Genomic DNA, 16,817 nt, shown 5'->3' with positions numbered 1-16,817 from the left:
TTCCAGGCTGGGAGCTTCCTTTCCTGCTTGGAGAAGGGAAGGGAAATCATTATTTTTGGCGTTATTTCTTTTAACAGAAATAGGTAGAAATATTATTTATGCACAATGATGCACATTATCAGCTTCAGGCAGCCGAGGGAGCACATGGAGCTGCTCTGCTTAAAGAGCTTGTGGCCGAATTCTTGGGCTTGCAGCACTCAATAAATGACCTTCAGAACATCTCAGTGACATTCCTTTGGAAAACTGGCCCCAGTTCCTCGGGTTCTGAGGTTAGAAGGGAAGTTCATGGTTGTAAATTGTCCACTGGGTGAGCCAGAAGAGATGATTCTGGTTCTCCTGGAGCAGGGAGAAGGACTGGGGGCCCAGGTCACTGCCCAGGGAGCTGCTGGGAATGAAAAACAGATCTGGGAAAGGGAGGATGAGGAAGAAAGAACCTGGAGGAGTCGCTGTGTGTGTGCAGTGGAGGAGGAGGGGTTGTTTTCTGAGGTTAAAAAAGTGTAATAATGCTCTTCTCCCGTGTTTCTGACACTAGGGATGGTCCCCAGCAAACAGCCCCCCAGCTGGGAGTGTTCACTGGCAACTCTGCCAAGAAATCAGCCCAGAGCTCTTCCAACCAGGTGCTGATGAAGTTCCACAGCGATGGTGCCAACGGAGGGATTTTTGCCATTTATTTCTATGGTCTGTATGGCAGCACCTGCCCTGTCCCAGGGGATGGGGGGGACATGGACCAGCTGGGAGGCAGGAACAGTGCTGGGAAAGATGGGAACAAACACACTTTGAGCTGGAGTCTCCCCCAGAGGGGCAGTTCTACAGCCTGGGATATCCCTTATGGACAGCTCTGCTTTCCTGGCCTAAAACTCTCCTTCCCTGCAGGCTCTGGATGCAGAATTCCCTTTCCCAGTGCTCTGCTAAACCAGCTGGATCATCACAGTGGCCTGTTTGCAACGATCCAGCAGAGACACAGCTTCATTCCTCTGGGGAGGGAAAGGATTCCTGTAAATCCCTGGATTACTCAGGGATTCTTTGGTGTGAGGGCAGCAAAATCTTGGGTATTACATTAAATGAGAGCATTTGCTTGGTGGCACTAAACAAGAGCCTGACTCGAAATCGGATTAGTCGACAAGTTCCTGCAGCAGTGCTGGGATTTGGGAAGGTGCAGATGGAGAACTTGCTCCTGCTTCAGGAATGTGCTGCTCCAGCACCCACAGTCGGGCGTGAATCCCATGCTGAGCCCCTGCAGAAGGGCTGGAGTTCAGCTCTGACAGGCAGGTGGGACAGGGACAGCCTGAATTTAGGGGATTGCAGCTCCAGAAGGATGCTTTGGGTTGGGAGGGACCTTGAGGATCACCCAGTTCCAACCCCTGCTGTGGGCAGGGACACCTCCCACTAGCCCAGGTACCCCTGAAAAAAACACCTCATGAGGCAAAGAGTACAAATTTTGCCCTGTTTTGAGCATTGACATGGACCTTGTACAGGTCACTCTGTGAACTCCAAGGAGGATCTGCAGTTGGAAGCATCAGCACCCCTGGAATTCTTTCTGGAAGGAATTAATAATTCCAGGTTAAAAAGAAATCAGTGGATTCTGAGATCCCTGTTGGAGGACAGGCATTAAGGATGGAATTCCCTGAGCAATTACTGGAGTTGGAGCTGGATGTGGGGAGGGTTCTCCCTCCTCTGTGGCTGACCAGGTTCCACTGAGGTCACCAGGACCTTCTCTCAGAGTCCCAAAAGGTGCTGGTGGAAGTCACCTCACCCTTGGTCATCATTCAGTGTCATCCAAAGGGACTGACACTGTGCAGGCACCTCCATCTCCACTGACCTGGACCAGAACCTGCACTGGACTGACCCAAACCTGGGGACACAAATTCCCAGATCCGTCTCTGTAGGGTTTGGAGGGCTGGTGGCATTTTGCCTTCTCCTTGTGGATACTGGGGGGGATTTTCCCTGAGTCCCTGAACCTCTCACCCCCATCTGCTGCTCCTTTTTTGCTCCTGCAGCCTACCAGCTGTTCCGATGCCAGCCTCCCACCATGGTTCCCAACGCAGAGATCGTCACTGAGAACGAGGAGTTCAACATAGGTAACCTCTCCTCACCCTCTCATCCCTCCTTCCCCACCTCTCCAGCTGCTGGGAATGCCCTTGGGAACACCCCCACATGCACATCTGGGGTCCCAGGGGGTCTCCTCACAGCAGGAGCTGTGCCTGACCCTGCTCACCACCAGCACTGACGTGGAGTCGAAGTGCTCCCGTTGTCCCCAGGCTTTTCCTCCCTCTTAGCACTCAGGAGTGCTTTGGCTTTTGTGGGAGTGTTTGGGAACGCTCAGGAGTCTTTGGCACAGTAGCAGTTTCTGGGTGTTTCTCCCAAAGCCTTGTGTGAAAGCTCAGAGCCCTTTATTCCTTTATTTACCGAGGACCTTTCAGCCACATCCCTGTGCTCTTTGTGGTTTGGGTTTTTTTTTGCTGTTGCTCACAGTTCCAGCCACAATTTAAGTGTCTGCAGCCACTGAAGTAGCCAAGGTTTTTCTTAAAGCAGCTTTTCTCGCTGCCTGCTCTCTTTGAGAGAAGCCTCCACTTGACATAACTTCACAAATCATGCCAGTCCCAGTGTCATGACAGCAGCTCATCCCAGCGTGATTCCAGCGTGCCTTTCCGTGCCTCTGATTTCTGTAGTGGCACCTTTTATTTCTGTGTTTACACCCTTTATTTCTGTATTTACACCTTTTGTTTCTGCATGCTCCCAGTGGCAGAGGAACAGCCAAGAGGAGGTCCCTGCAGCCCCAGGGTTCCCCCATCCCAGGGCACAGTTCGACCTCGGTGAATTAAATGACCTTTCTCTCGGGTTAAGGTGGGTTTTGCCCCTGTCTGCAGGTGACATCGTGAGGTACAGGTGCCTTCCCGGCTTCACCTTGATTGGCAATGAAATCCTGACCTGCAAACTTGGCACTCACCTCCAGTTTGAGGGGCCTCCTCCCACCTGTGAAGGTAGAGCTGGGGGTGCCCTGTGTGGTGGTTCCACAGTCCCTGCACTTCCCTGCCCAGAGACTGTTCCTAAAGTGGGGGGGATTGCTGAGGGAGGGAGCTGGGGGAGGTTTCCTTGCACGTTCTGCATCTTTGGGGTGAATTCTCAGATCTCCAGGGTCCAGATCTGCAGGCTGTGCCAGGGCTGAGCTGCTGGGCTGGGGAGAGAGTGACTGGGTGATTTTCTGCAGCAGCTCTGAGAAACAGTGGAGGAAGGTGCAGACAATCACAGAATATCCTGAGCTGGAAGGACATCTTTTGGGGCGTTGTCTCGTGTCAGGTGCCCCTGGATTGCACCCCAAGTGTTCAGGGAGGCACTTGGAGCTTGTCCTTCCCCGGGCAGGGGCTGAGCAGTGCTGTGACACTGCTGCAGTCTCCAAGCCACTGGAGCAGTCCCCAGGTGTCCTTCCCTTGGGAAGGGGAGGAGTGCTGGGCTGCCAGTGCCACAGGAACAGCCAGAGGAGGAGCAGGCAGCCAGTCCTGCAGGAACAGCTCCTCCGTGAGTGCCACGGAATGTCTGACACGGGAGAGCAATGAAAGGCCCAGCACGCTGGTTGTACACCTTGCTGCTGCTCAGGAGGGATCCCAGAGATGCTTCCCTGCTCCCAGGTTCCTTATTTATCCTCTGCCTTCCTGCTGGGGCTTTTGTTCTCTCCAGCAGTGGTTATTTCATCTCCTTCATTCCCTCCTATCTGGACATTTTTACCATATAATGGGATATTTTTCTATAGCTTTATTCTCTTTCAAATAGCACGAACTGAAGGAGAGAAAGGGAGGTCATTCAATTATTTACTGATGGTTGTTAGCCTGGGGGTAAAGGGACTGCTTAAATTACATCTGGCCACCAATTTCTAGAGGTCAAAAAATCACTGATGGGATTAAGGATTTGGAAAGAATACACTGCTCTTTCTGGGTAGTTCTGGCTATTTTCTATTCATACAAGCCCAGTGTTTGCACTGGGGTTTAGTGGCAATTATGGATAAATAAAAATCCCCTTTTTTATGCTTTCTGCTCCCTCTGTGTGTTTGCCCCCTCTTCTGGGGTATTTTTGTTGGCCTTTTCCCTGCAGTGTTTTCAGCTGGGTTTTCTGTTTCCAGGAGCTGAATGGGGTGTAGTGATTAGAGGAAGGAATTGGGAGTTCTTCTGTGCCAGTTAACAACTCCGTGGGTGACCTGAGATAAACCTGTAGTCCTACACTTTGTTCTAACCCAGGAGATAGAGTTTCCAGGGATTCCTGGGGAGCCTTTTGTCCCTCAAGGACAGTTGCCTGGTTGTGGTGCTGTTCATTTTGAAGGGGGTGGGAAGTCGTGCCGAGGCTGTTGAAAAGCTTTGTTTGCACTGTTGCTTTTTGCCCCTTTCTTTAAATGGGACAGTTGTTGGGGTTTGTGGGAACAGAGCCCAGATCAGGCTCTGGGGGTTCTCCATGAGCCCCATCTTGTGTTTTCATCCTCCCTCTGACAAACAGGAGAATTCACTTTGTGTTGTCCCCCCTCCACGTTTCCTGCAGTTCACTGCCCCATGAACCAGGTGATGACAGACTCCACTGGTGTGATCCTCAGCCAGAGCTTCCTGGGGAGTTACCCCCACTTCCAGACCTGCTCCTGGGTGGTGAAGGTTGAGCCTGGGTACAACATCTCCCTCACCATCGAGTACTTCCTGAGTGAGAAGCAGTACGACGAGTTTGAGATCTTTGATGGTAAGAGATCCACTGCCTGGACCCGGGGGGTTGGAACTGGGTGATCTTTAAGGTCCCTTCCAGCCCAAACCATCCTGTGATTCTGTAATTCTGTGATTTGGTGGCAGTCAAGGGGGAAGGAAGGGAATGGTGGAGGTTTGTTGGTTGTTATCCCTGTTCCCAGAGCACTCCAAAGTCAGCTTCCCACTGCACTGCCTGTGACCTTCTGCTGAACTTGGAGCTCCTCCTAAGACCCATCGATCCTCTGCATAAGAAAATATCAGTGATTTGATTTGGGGATGGATCTAAAGTGTTTTTCAAAGGGGCAGGATTTAGCCAGCTCCTGGGAGAAATGGCAGCAGAAACTGAGCTGGGAAGGTGGGAATTCTCATCCCTGAAGACCAGGCAGACCAGACTCTCTAGGCCCACGAGTTCCCAGGACTGGAGAGGGATTTCAGGCCCAGAGAGGGGATCTGTCAGCGTTCCCAGGGACGCAGCTCTGTGACTGGTGCAGAGCACAAGTGCCATGCTGGTGCTCCCAGAGCTGCCCACGGGGACCTGAGCCCGAGGCATCTTGCCTGGAGCAAATCCTGATCTCTGTGTGATCGGCTGGGCTTTATTTGGGTTCCCAGGAGCTGGGTGCCAGTGCCAGCCCTGCAGCTCGTGTTCCTGGGATCACGGCGACAGCTCCGTGCTGCGGCTCCTCCACGCGCCCCTTCCTCCTGCACAAGGGACCCCTCCGTGTCAGCCCTGACTTCTCCCTGTCCCCTCCTTCCTCCCAGGTCCCTCTGGCCAGAGTCCCCTGCTCCTGTCTCTGAGTGGGAACTACTCGGCCCCTCTGACCGTGACCAGCAGCGGGAACAACGTCTTCCTCCGCTGGTCCTCGGACCACGCCTACAACAGGAAAGGCTTCAAAATCCGCTACTCTGGTGAGCTCCCAGCAGGGGAGAGGGCTCCCTTCCTCAGCCAGGGGTCCCCACAAAGTTCCTGCAGAGGGACAAGGACCATCTGTGAGGGCAGAAGCTGCCAAGGCTGGGAAGGCACAGAGCTGGGCTCGTTCGGAGCTGGGGAGGCTGGGAAAGGCAGGTTGTGCCCAGGAGAAACCTTGAAGCCTTGGCTGGTTTCTCCACCACTCTGAAGAATCAGAACCAGGATTACAGAATCGTGATCAGGAGAAAGTCCAGGGAGAAATCTTGAAGCTTTGGTTGGCTTCTCAGCCACTCCTCAGAATCAGAGCCAGGATGAATAGAGTCACTGATTCCAGGGGGAATGGATTGGGTATTGGGAAGGTTTCTTGGTGAGGGGGTGGTCAGGCACTGGAACAGGCTGCCCAGGGAAGTGATGGAATCACAGCCCTTGGAAGTGTTCAAAAAATGTGTAGATGTGGTGCTTAGGGCCACGGTGTAGTGGTGGGTTAATGGTTGGACCTGATGCTCTTCGAGGCGTTCTCCAACCTTAATGATTCCATGATTGTGTAGATGAAGTGGCTCTGGATCTGGATGAAGGAAACCCATCCCCAAAGATTGCCGTGTTCCTGAATTATCGTGTCCTTGCAGTGAGGCCCAAAACATCCCAACATCCCAAAACATCAGAACTTGTGTCAGGAGCTGCACGAGGCACAACTTCCACATGGCTGATGGTGTCACACGTGCTTAAACACGTTGTGCTCCTGCTCAGGTGTTCTGCTCCAGCTCTTGGGAGCAGGACCAGGGGCTCTTGGTTGCTCACTCAGCACAAACCCACCGCTGAAGAGCGAATATTTGCTGAGAACTCCTTCGAATGAGTTACTGTGTTTCAGAACTTGGCAAATCTTCATTAATGGAAGTTACAAAGCTGGGCTGAGAACTTGCCAATATGTCATAAATAAATAATGACTTTACCCAGTAAATGAATTAAGTAATATTTAATTATCAGAAATTAGTCTCTGTTTCCAGAGCTGAGTGAAACTTGGACTGGAGCCCTTTGCTCTTCCCCCTTTGACTTTGTGTTTATCCATCACAGCCCTGGCGCAGCCTCAGGCCGAGGTGTAAGCCCTGAAAACGGGAAGGGAATTACCCTGCTGCTGCCCAGCCAGGGGTTGATCTCTTTTCTCCTGCCCCTCTCCAGCTCCTTACTGCAGCCTGCCCCAGCCCCCAGCCCACGGGATGATCCTGAGCCACACCGGGCTGAGCCCCGGCAGCTCCGTCCGCTTCGGCTGCGACTCCGGGTACCGCCTGGCCGGGCACAGCACCAGCACCTGCACCCAGCACCCCCAGGGCTACTTCCACTGGAGGGAGGCCACCCCTCTGTGCCAAGGTGAGAGTGGGGGGGACTGGTACGAAGATCCAGCAGTTACAGGGAGGATGGAGGAGAAGGCGGTCGAGTTACAAAAATACTGCGATTCCTCTGATTCCCTGTTGAGCTCGGACATGCAGGGGGGCACTGAGGGGTGCTCCTCGTGTGCAGGTCCTTGGGAACAGGTGGGCAAAGAGGGAAGGGAGTAACTGTTTGGGGGGGCATTCAGAATGGGTGATTAGAAAATCAGCTTTGTGAAGGCTCCCAGTGAAGAAGTGTTTGAACCCTCAGCGACGACACAACCTGGCCTTGGTTGAGAGAGGGAGAGAAGCTGTTGCTTGGGAGAATCTGGAAAGGCTTGGGAGGATCTGGAAAGGCTGCCAGGAGTTTAGTGGATGGAATTTCCTTCAGTAATTCTGGAAGTGCCCTCTCAGGTCTGCGTGTGTCCACGGGGGATGAGAAATTTCTGAGGATTCACACGGTTCCTGTAGGCTTCATATAAGATTTAGGCATGTGGTTGTTCTTTCCACATTTCCTCCTAATTAACCATAATCTCTGTGACATGTCATACCCAGCATGGAGCAAATTCCTGGCAGGGGAGGGAGGGGGGACAGGGCTCTGTACCCCGGCGGGGTTTTGCTTCTGTTCCATCCCCTTCTCTCTGTTCGTTCTCTGATTGCACCTTTTCCTGCACCCGCCAATCACCCCCGTTCCTTTGTGCTGCTAAAATGCCCATCTTTATTCTGATGAAGCCTTTCAGTGTCTTTGAACACTCATCCATGTTCCAAGGGGATTAATATTGCATCGACTTCCCTGGAAACCAGCCAGGGAACAGAGACAGCGCAGGCACCGGCTCACTGCAGTGTCTGCACTGCTGTCCAGGCCAAGCTGTAGGGAAAAGTGGGATTGTTTAGTGTGGGAGGCACCAAGAAGCCCTGAAAAATCTCCTCTGTGCTCCTGAATCACTTGGGCTCTTTGGGAATTGCACTTCTGAAGGGTGGCTTCGTGCTGTGGCTGCTGGTTTCCCTTTGGAGTTGATTTAAGTGTGAGTGGAAAAGCAGTAAATCAAGACCCTGCCGCCCCATCCCGCTGGCAAGGGGGAGCTGGGAAGCTGGGCACAAGCTCAGGTAGGGATTTAGCCTCCCTGAAAACAGGATGGGGCGAAGCCAAGTGCTGGAAGGAGCAGATGAACAGCACAGCGAGGGCTGTCATGGCAACTGTGCCTCCCGAATCCTTAGCCCAGAGCAAGGGATCCCTCGGATTTACTGCATCATCTCTGAAGGGAAGTCGTGTAATCCAGAGCAGGTACAAGTGCTGCTCAGTTCTCTGCTGCCCTGCAGTGCTGCAATGCCACCTGAGCCTCGTGTGCAGCTCCAAGAGCTGCATTTACTTCCAAAAGGGTAGTGGGGTGTGGGAACTGGACTTGAAAGGTGGAGGAGGGGAGAAAATCCAGGGGGAATGTGTGGGGAGGTTGGGAGAGGATGTGCCTGGCTGGGGTGACACCGACAGCCATGGTTCAAAGCAGAAACAAGTCCCTGAGCACCCATTCCCAGGTCAGCAGGGAGGGACTCGGAGCCAGACCATCCATGGCTTGTCCCTACCTGGCCTGGAAATGTTGGGAAGCTCCTGTGGTGTTGCTGAGCACCCCAGATCTGCACTGTGGGAAGGGATTTCCCATGGGAGCTGCACTGGGAGCAGCAAACCCATCCTGCACCACTATGGAAGGTGTGACACATCAGGAGCCTGATGGGCATGGTCTGTGGGGCCTCTGCATGGCAGAGAGAGAATCTGGGGGCTAATCCACAGCATTTCAGGTGGGCTGCTGATTCAGTTTCCCCTTTGGAAGGGTGTGTGTCCTCGCTGACCGTGCAAAGAGCAGCTTGGTCAGGATCTTGGTGCTGGATGTCCCTCTGGAAGAGCCTGTCTTCCTCCAGCAAGGAGAACTTGCTGGGCATGGTAGATCCTAAGGCTGTCCAGTGCAGGCTGCAGGAGGTGAGTGAGCAGCAGTGAACCAGAGCTGGAAGAGAATTCGTGGAGGAGCAGCTCCCCCCCAAGGCCTGGAGCAGTGGCCAGGCCTGGCTCCACTTTTCCTTCAGCTACATAAAATCCATCATCCTTTTTTTCCCCCCCAAATTGCTCTCTCAAAGCCAACTGGCAGTCTCTTGTTTTGGGCTGTACTCGAATTCTCATCCTTTCAGGTGGCCAGGACCTCACGGCACAGGTTTGGGAACGGCACAAATTGCCCCCCCCCAGTCAGGAGTGGCAGGAGGAGGGGAACTGGGGTGCCCATAAACACTCAGTCTGGTTAACAAATGCCATTTCCCAAAGCTCCCTTCTGCCAGCTCATCATCCTCTCCCCCCTTCCCCATGCCCTCTGAATAATCTTTACTACGTGCTCCGTCCTCGCTGACATTTCTGGAGGCAGCAGAGAGAATATTCTGCAGGGAACAATCCCGTGTTGGCACAGAGGGGAGAACACTCCATGAGCTAATACCGCCTTCTCTGTCTCTGCTGCCTATTTTTAAACAGCTTTGTTTTTGGAATCCCAGCTGCAGCCTTGCTTTCACGGCCTCTGTCCCTTCTCCCAGCAGGCAGAGCTCCTGAACCTCTGAGCCCCCAGAGCTGCTCCTTCTCCTTTTGCCCTGGGTCCCCCTCTCCGGGCTCCCTTCCCTCCCTGTGCCTCAGTTTCCTGGGGGCAAACAGAGGGGATGAGTTCTGGGGAGGCCTCAGGCTGCAGAAGAGAATGGAAGGCAGAAAGGAGAAGGTTTTGGTGGGGGTGGTGACGTGGGAAGGGCTCAGCTTCTCCCCCCGGAAGCAACAGAAAGGAACAGCAGAAGTGCCAGGTGGAAGGGAAAAGGTTGGACTTCCCAGGTCCCCTCTTTTCCCTGGGAATGAAATTGGTATTCAGTGTGGCTGCTTGTCTAGACACCCAACCTTGGAGAGAGCTCCTGAGCCCGCTGGAGTGACATCCCTGTGATTATCAGCCCAGCCTGATGTGCCTGATCCTGTGGAATTGCTCACACCTCTTAGCAGCACCAGCACCTGCCAGCGCTGGGGGATCCTGCTCCAGCATCCCAGGAGGAGCAGGAGTGGGATAAAAGCTGCTTGGACCTTGTGGGGGCGGTGGGAAGCTCCAGGGCTGTGCTGGTGCTGCACACACTCATCTGGTGTCTCTTTTCCAGCTCAGTGGGGTCCCTGTCACCACAGGGTCACTTGTCTAAGGCTGCAGGGTTTCCAGCCCTGGTTGTTGTGCAGAGGGAATAACAGGAAGGTGGATGTGCTGGAGTGTCAGCACGTGGATCAGGAGACACGGGCTCAGCATTCAAAGGAGTGAGGGGCTCCCAGCGCTGGCCTTCCCAGGGGAGGGAAGGAGGCTGGCAGGGCTGCTCATGTCTGGCAGCACAAGTGAAAGTGGTTCTTCTCTGTCTCTCTCTCTGGGGCCTGGCTGTCGCCTCCCTGGCCTGTTTGGGGCTCCCCTGGCTGCAGAGCCCAGGGTTTCAGCAGGAGTGGTGCAGAGGCTCCTCTCCCAAGCGCTGCCATCTCCAGCAGCCGCTTGGCTCAGTGCCCATTTATCCATTTTTCTCCTGAACTACCCCCTTTACCTCCTCAGCCGTAACTCTAAATTTAGCCTTCCTTCTGCCACAACATAATTACACAATTTGCTGCCTTATGTAATCCAGAAGTGCTCTTGGAGAGGGGTTTGGGGTTGTTGCTGCTGTGGGATGTAAATATGAAGTGTTATTGCTATCGAATCCTTTATCTCTGTGTGAAAACTTTGGAGTGCTGTGTTGATGCGTTTTGTGTTACAGATATTATGGGAAGTACAGCCAGAGCCTCTTCCAGGAGAAATTGGAATTCAGTGTTGGCTTTGCTGTTACCATACTGATAGGGTTGAAAATATGACCCTCTGTGAAAGTGGACATTCCCTGCTCAGCAGGGGCTGGAACTTGTTGAAAGAGTTCAGGAAGTGTTTGGATGAGGCTCTCAAGTAAATGATGTGACTTCTGGGGATGGTCCTGTGCAGGGCTGGGGGTTGGACTGGATGATCCTTGTGGGTCCCTTCCAACTCAGCCCATTCTGTGATCCTGTGGATAGGAGAGTTCGGGAGCTGCACTTTTGGCTCCCCACAAATCCCTGATAAAACGGGAAGCTCACTGACATCTCGTCTGTTTTTCCCCCCAGCTCTGTCCTGTGGAGTTCCCAGAGCCCCAAGGAATGGTGTTGTCTTTGGCAAGGAGTACACAGTGGGTACAAAGGCCGTGTACCACTGCAACCAGGGCTTCCAGCTGCAGCCAGGGGTGGAGCCCAGCACCGAGTGCCTGCAGTCAGGGCAGTGGAGCAATGGGAACCAACCCCCCCAGTGCGTGGGTGAGTGTGGGGCCAGCACATCCCACTGGGAATCCTGGGTGTCCCTTGTGTGATGTCTCCCTCCTGCAGCATGGACAGCTTTGCCCTGTGGGTGTGCTGTTCAGGACAGCGTGTTTTTAATCCTGAATGACTGGATAGACGTCCCCTCTCATGGTGTCGTGGTTTCCCACCTATACAGATGGTGTCTCCTCACTCAAAGCCCACCAGAGTCACAGAATCTGCTGAGCTGGGAGGGACCCACAGGGAGCATCCTGTCCAACACCTGGCCCTGCACAGGCCCAGCCCCAAGAGTCACCCCCTGTGCCCCAGAGGATCATCCAAACCCTCCTGGAGCTCTGGCAGCCTTGGGGCTGTGCCCACTGCCCTGGGGAGCCTGTTCAGTGCCAACCACCCTCTGGGGGAAGAGATCCAACCTGAACCTGCCCTGACACAGCTCCAGCCATTCCATGGGGGCTGTCCCTGGACCCCTCCAGAGCAGAGTTCAGTCCTGCCCCTCCTCTGCCCCTGCCCAGGCAGTTGGAACTGCAGTGAGGTCTCCCCTCAGTCTCCTCTTCTCCAGCTGAACACACCAAGTGCCCTCAGTGTCCTCACACGGCTTCAAATCCAGGCCCTTCCCCACCCTCGTTGCCCTGCTTTGGACACTCTTAACAGTCAAACCCCCATTAACACCTTTCCCTGTCTCCTTTCCTTCCCCCTGGCTCTGCCCACCCCGTGTGCAGCCGTCACCTGTCCCGACATCGGCAGCATCGCGGTGGAGCACGGCCGGTGGCGACTCACCTACGAGACCCAGTACCACTACAACGCCCAGCTGATGCTCATCTGCGACCCTGGCTACTACTACACGGGCCAGAGGGTCATCAGGTGCCAGGCCAACGGGAAGTGGAGCGTAGGAGAGCCCATGCCCACCTGCAAAAGTAAGAGCAGGGACCCTCGGGAGCCGCGCCGGGGTCGTGCAGGGGGTGGGGGGCCTGTTTTCCACCACAGCCCTGGCTGCTCTCGGCAGTGGATGCAGCAGAACTCTGTTAGAAGAGGTTTTGGATGCAGGGAGAGGTCACGTCCTGATGCGATTCTTGGTTTGATCTGAGCGGCTCTGGGTGAGCTCGAGCGCTCCAGCTCATCTCTGGCTGTCGGGTCCCAGCAGCTTTGCTGTCACCGCCGCCAGATGCTCTGACGTTTGCTTTTAAGAAGGAAAAATAAAACCTCCTGGTGTAAAACCTCCCCTCTTCCCTCTTCATGCAAACACCAGGTTTACAAGGGTAGCAGTGTCGCCCGTAAATCAAAACCACTCTGGGCAAACAAGCAGCTCTCAGTTGTTCCGCCACGACTGCTGTGCTTTGGATCTTCCCTTTTGTCAAAGGTGGAGGTTTTTTTCCTCTCTAAGTGCAGACAGAGACAGAAAAATCTCTCCTTCCCTCCTGCCTGCCTTTGTTTGTGGAGATGCGACTGCAGGGTGGGTGACAGATGTACTTTTCCCCCTGCCAGCTCTTCCGCCAGATCCGGGAGCAGGAGCCTGACCTCGTTTTATTCCCTCAGCCTTATTGCCACCTAAATTCAAATGACAGGATCTTGGCAGAGCACCGAGGTCACAAGCACCCAGTGTGAGTCCCTTGGCTTCTCGCTGGGAGCAGAAGCTCCAGAGGGTTTGCAGATCTTTAAGGCAGAGAAAATAGAGATAAAAGAAGGAGCTGAAGTCTGTGGCTGGGAGCTGTGGCTGCAGGGGCTCCTGCCAGGCTGCAAACCCGCCTGGGTGTCCTCTGTGGGTCTCATCTTCAGGTGCCAGCTCTGTCCTGGAGGTGACAGCGTGGGGAAAAGCTGGGTGTCACTTTTAATTGGAAATTTTGTGCCCATTTCCAGGCAGCGCTGGGTGGGGATTGAAGCAACCTGGGCTAGTGGTTCCACCCTGGCAGGGGGTGGAACAAGATGAACTTTAAGGTCCCTTCCAACCCAAACCATTCTGGGATCATTATGATCTTGTGGAATTTCTACAAGTCAGGTTTCCCACTGCACCTAACAATGGGTTAATAGTAGAGACATCCCTGTGTGAGAAACTTCCTGTGTGAGAAGCTGCTTTAGTTTCTTCCTGGCCTGTCTTTAGCACTTCCCTGGTGCCCTGAACATAAATATTAATGGCACTTGTATTTGTCACCTCGTCTAACACGGCTCTGAATTGTTATTATTCATGTAACTGTTTAATAATCTTTCCCACTCGTTCCTTACTCCAGTAGTAACTCCTGGTGGTGTGACTGAGGGAGTTCCTTCCCAGAGCGCTGCCCCCAGCCTGGTTTTGCTCATGGTGCTTTGGGATCTGTCCTAGTTATCTCCTGTGGGGACCTGCCGACGCCTCCCAACGGGAACAAGATCGGGACCCTGACCAGCTACGGGGCCACAGCCATCTTCTCCTGCAACACTGGCTACACCCTGGTGGGCTCCCGGGTCAGGGAGTGCATGGCCAACGGGCTCTGGAGCGGGGCAGAGGTCAGGTGTCTGGGTAGGTGTGCAGCGTCCAGGGGGGTTGTTGGGAAAAGAGCCCTGGTGGCAGCACCCACGATGTGTTAGAAAGAGTCCTGATTGCGTTTCGGGAGGGAATTGGGGGTTTTAGATGCTGCTCCAGGTGAGGACTCAGGGCAGAGTGAGGTTGGGGGTCAGAAAACGGTTCTTCCCCCAGAGGGTGGTTGTCACTGAACAGGCTCCCCAGGGCAGTGGGCACAGCCCCAAGGCTGCCAGAGCTCCAGGAGGGTTTGGACAACGCTCTGAGGGACAGGGTGGGATTGTTGGGGTGTCTGTGCAGGATGGTCCTTGTGGGTCCCTTCCCAATTCTGCTGGAGCTGCAGGGTTTTAAGTAGATCTAAAAATGGAGCAGACTTTGATTCCTGATTGCTCAATAGACACGAGGTGCTGGGAGACTGGAGAGCTTTCAACTGGTGTTGTTTATTTATGGTTACTCTGCTTTGGTTTATTTACGACAGCAGAGTCTAAAATTAATGGCCTCAAGCTGAAGGAGGACTGGTTAAATGAGATATTGGGAAGAAATCCTTTACTCTAAGGGGTGGTACCTGGCACAGGTTGCTGTGAGGAAAGGCTGGGAGAATTGGGATTGTTCAGCCTGGGCAAGAGAAGGCTTTGGGGTAACCTGGTTGTGGCCTTGCAGTGCCTGAAGGGAGCTGAGAGGAGGGATGGAGGGAGACTATTTACAAGAGCCTGGAGGGACAGGACAAGGGAGAATGGCTTTAAGCTGGAAAAGGGGAGATTTGGGTGGGATATTGGGAAGGAATCCTTCCCTGGGAGGGTTGAGGAGGTCCTGGCACAGGTTGCTCAGAGCAGCTGTGGCTGCCCCATCGCTGTAAGTGTCCAAGGTGAGGTTGGAGCAACCTGGGACAGTGGAAGGTGTGAAGGGAGTGTTGAAATGAGGTGATCTTTAAGGTCCCTTCCAACCCCAGCCGTTCTGGGATTCTGCAATCCCCCAGAGAGTCGGGGGATGGGTGACGATGCCCTCGGGGTGGGGGTGCCTGCGGGAGCTCCCGGTGGGTGATTCCCAGCGGTTGTCCCTCCCCCAGCCGGGCACTGCGGCGTTCCCAGCCCCATCGTGAACGGGCAGATCAACGGGGAGAACTACAACTACCGGGGCAGCGTGGTGTACCAGTGCAGCCCCGGGTTCCGCCTCATCGGCATGTCCGTGCGCATCTGCCAGCAGGACCACCGCTGGTCCGGCAAGACGCCTGTCTGTGTGCGTAAGTATGTGGGCATGTTGTCACCTTCCCCCGGCCCTGGGGGTGCCCAGAGGGCAGGAGGGGGGTGTGTGGGGTGGTGCAGGGCTGGGGGGTTGCTGTGCACACCCTGCGTGTCCCCAGGGGCGCCCTGGGGAGAGGGAGGGTCGGGGTGTGTCGGGACCTGCTGCTTTTGTGCTTGCCCCTCCGCTTTGAAAATCCCACTGTGGTCCTGGCTGTGTCCTGGCTGAGCCCAGCTGAAGGTGTGGGCTCAGAGGAGAGAACCTGTTCCTGGGGTTTCGGTTTGACACAGCCCTGCCATCCTTGAGACCCGCCCTCTGTGCTGGACCACAGTCCGTCTCACTGCTCTACTCCACATCCACAGGTCACCTTGTACAACCTGCTCGTTTATCTTTCCAGTAAATGAGCTAATTAACCAAGTCTCTGGAGCTCTAAGGTGTTAATAAGTTTAGGCATCTTCTTATCAATGGGCAGTGCAGTCAGTGTATTCCATTTCCCGATTCTCCGGGTGTTTGTTCCAAGCCCTCCTGTCTGGTTTGGAGCTTTGTGTGCTGAGGCACAACAATACCAAGATAGGAGGCTGTGGCTGCCCAATCCCTGGAAGTGTCCAAGGCCAGGTTGGAGCAACCTGGGCTAGTTGGAAGGTGTTGGAATGAGATGATCTTTAATGTCCCTTCCAACCCAGGCCATTCCATGATCGGAGTTGTTGCACAGCGTTAGACCTCGTGGATAACAGGAATTTCAGGCTGTTCAGCAGAGCTCTGCTGGGCTCTGGAAGGAGATGATTTATTGCTGTGACACAGCTCAGGGCACGCTGTGTGTGAGCACATTCTCATCTCCTGCTCTCCTGGTACTTTCTCTTTAGACCTGCTGCATTTGCCTCCTCTGTGGGAACGGGTCTGTTTGATCCAGGCAACTGTGGGAAGCCTTTTTGTTTGTTTTTTTTTAATTTTTATTCCTGGGACAGAATCCATCCCCTGCTTCAAAACACGTGTAATCATATTCAGCAGCACCTCGGAGCACCTGGCACCTGCTTCCTGCAGCACTGCAAGCCTCCCTGCCTTCAGATTTTCCAGACCTGTCCTGCCATCAGCTTGCATAAGGAATAAATTGCCATCCCCGTGGTACAGTCCAAGCCTTGGCAGCCAAATGTGTTATGGATCTTTTGTGGGGATTTCATCTTCCCCTCAAGCTTCTTCTGGCGCTGGCAGCTGTACAGCAAAACTGCTCTGCTTGTACTGATGGGGCCATTACCCCTTTTCAGCATGACAATAATCAATATGGCTTTGTCCTCAGCTGTCACAGGGTGTCACATTCCTTAAGCAGCCAAAAGGCTCTTTATGGTTTATTCCTGACTTCTCTTTTGTGCAGTGGAACTCGCTGCTGGGCTGGAATCAGGGGCTGTGTCCTCCCTGTGTCACCTGCCTCGGTGCCAGCAGAGTGGTCCAGGTGCTTTCCAAAAGCTTTTGGAATGTTGGGATTGGCTCTTCCCTGGCCTGGGTGTTGTCAGAGCAGGTCGGGCAGGACCCTGTACCCTTCTACCTCAAACCAGCATCAGCCCCAGGAAGAAGAACTACACAAAACCCCACATATCAGGGCTTTGGAAATCAAGGTTCTCCCCCAAAGTTCCTCCCACTTAAAGCAGGCAGATTTAAGCTTTCTAGGCCATATGCTGGAAACCTGATGTTTCTCATATTTTTTCCTCTCTTTTAACTCTCCCTCCAGGTGTAACATTTTACTGCAGTGAGCAGAAACCTG

General features: G+C 54.0%; 1 protein-coding gene across 2 annotated transcripts in view; it reads left to right on the top strand.

Annotated features, from left to right (window-relative positions):
- The window catches only part of CSMD2 (CUB and Sushi multiple domains 2), a 215,475-nt gene that overhangs the window by 174,877 nt on the left and 23,781 nt on the right, over positions 1–16,817 (top strand). For both annotated transcript variants that reach the window (XM_050326308.1, XM_050326309.1), the window contains 10 exons: positions 533–678; positions 1,998–2,078; positions 2,868–2,981; positions 4,525–4,713; positions 5,475–5,621; positions 6,799–6,987; positions 11,149–11,334; positions 12,054–12,248; positions 13,649–13,822; positions 14,889–15,062. In XM_050326308.1, coding sequence (XP_050182265.1) covers positions 533–678; positions 1,998–2,078; positions 2,868–2,981; positions 4,525–4,713; positions 5,475–5,621; positions 6,799–6,987; positions 11,149–11,334; positions 12,054–12,248; positions 13,649–13,822; positions 14,889–15,062 — 1,595 coding nt within the window. The remainder of the gene's footprint in view (positions 1–532; positions 679–1,997; positions 2,079–2,867; positions 2,982–4,524; positions 4,714–5,474; positions 5,622–6,798; positions 6,988–11,148; positions 11,335–12,053; positions 12,249–13,648; positions 13,823–14,888; positions 15,063–16,817) is intronic.

Source organism: Myiozetetes cayanensis, unplaced genomic scaffold (genome assembly GCF_022539395.1).
Source record: "Myiozetetes cayanensis isolate MyiCay16 unplaced genomic scaffold, myiCay2020 scf31, whole genome shotgun sequence".
In the NCBI taxonomy this organism is placed as follows: domain Eukaryota; kingdom Metazoa; phylum Chordata; class Aves; order Passeriformes; family Tyrannidae; genus Myiozetetes; species Myiozetetes cayanensis.
Note: the sequence above shows the minus strand (reverse complement) of the source record. Positions and strands in the feature narration are given on the sequence as shown.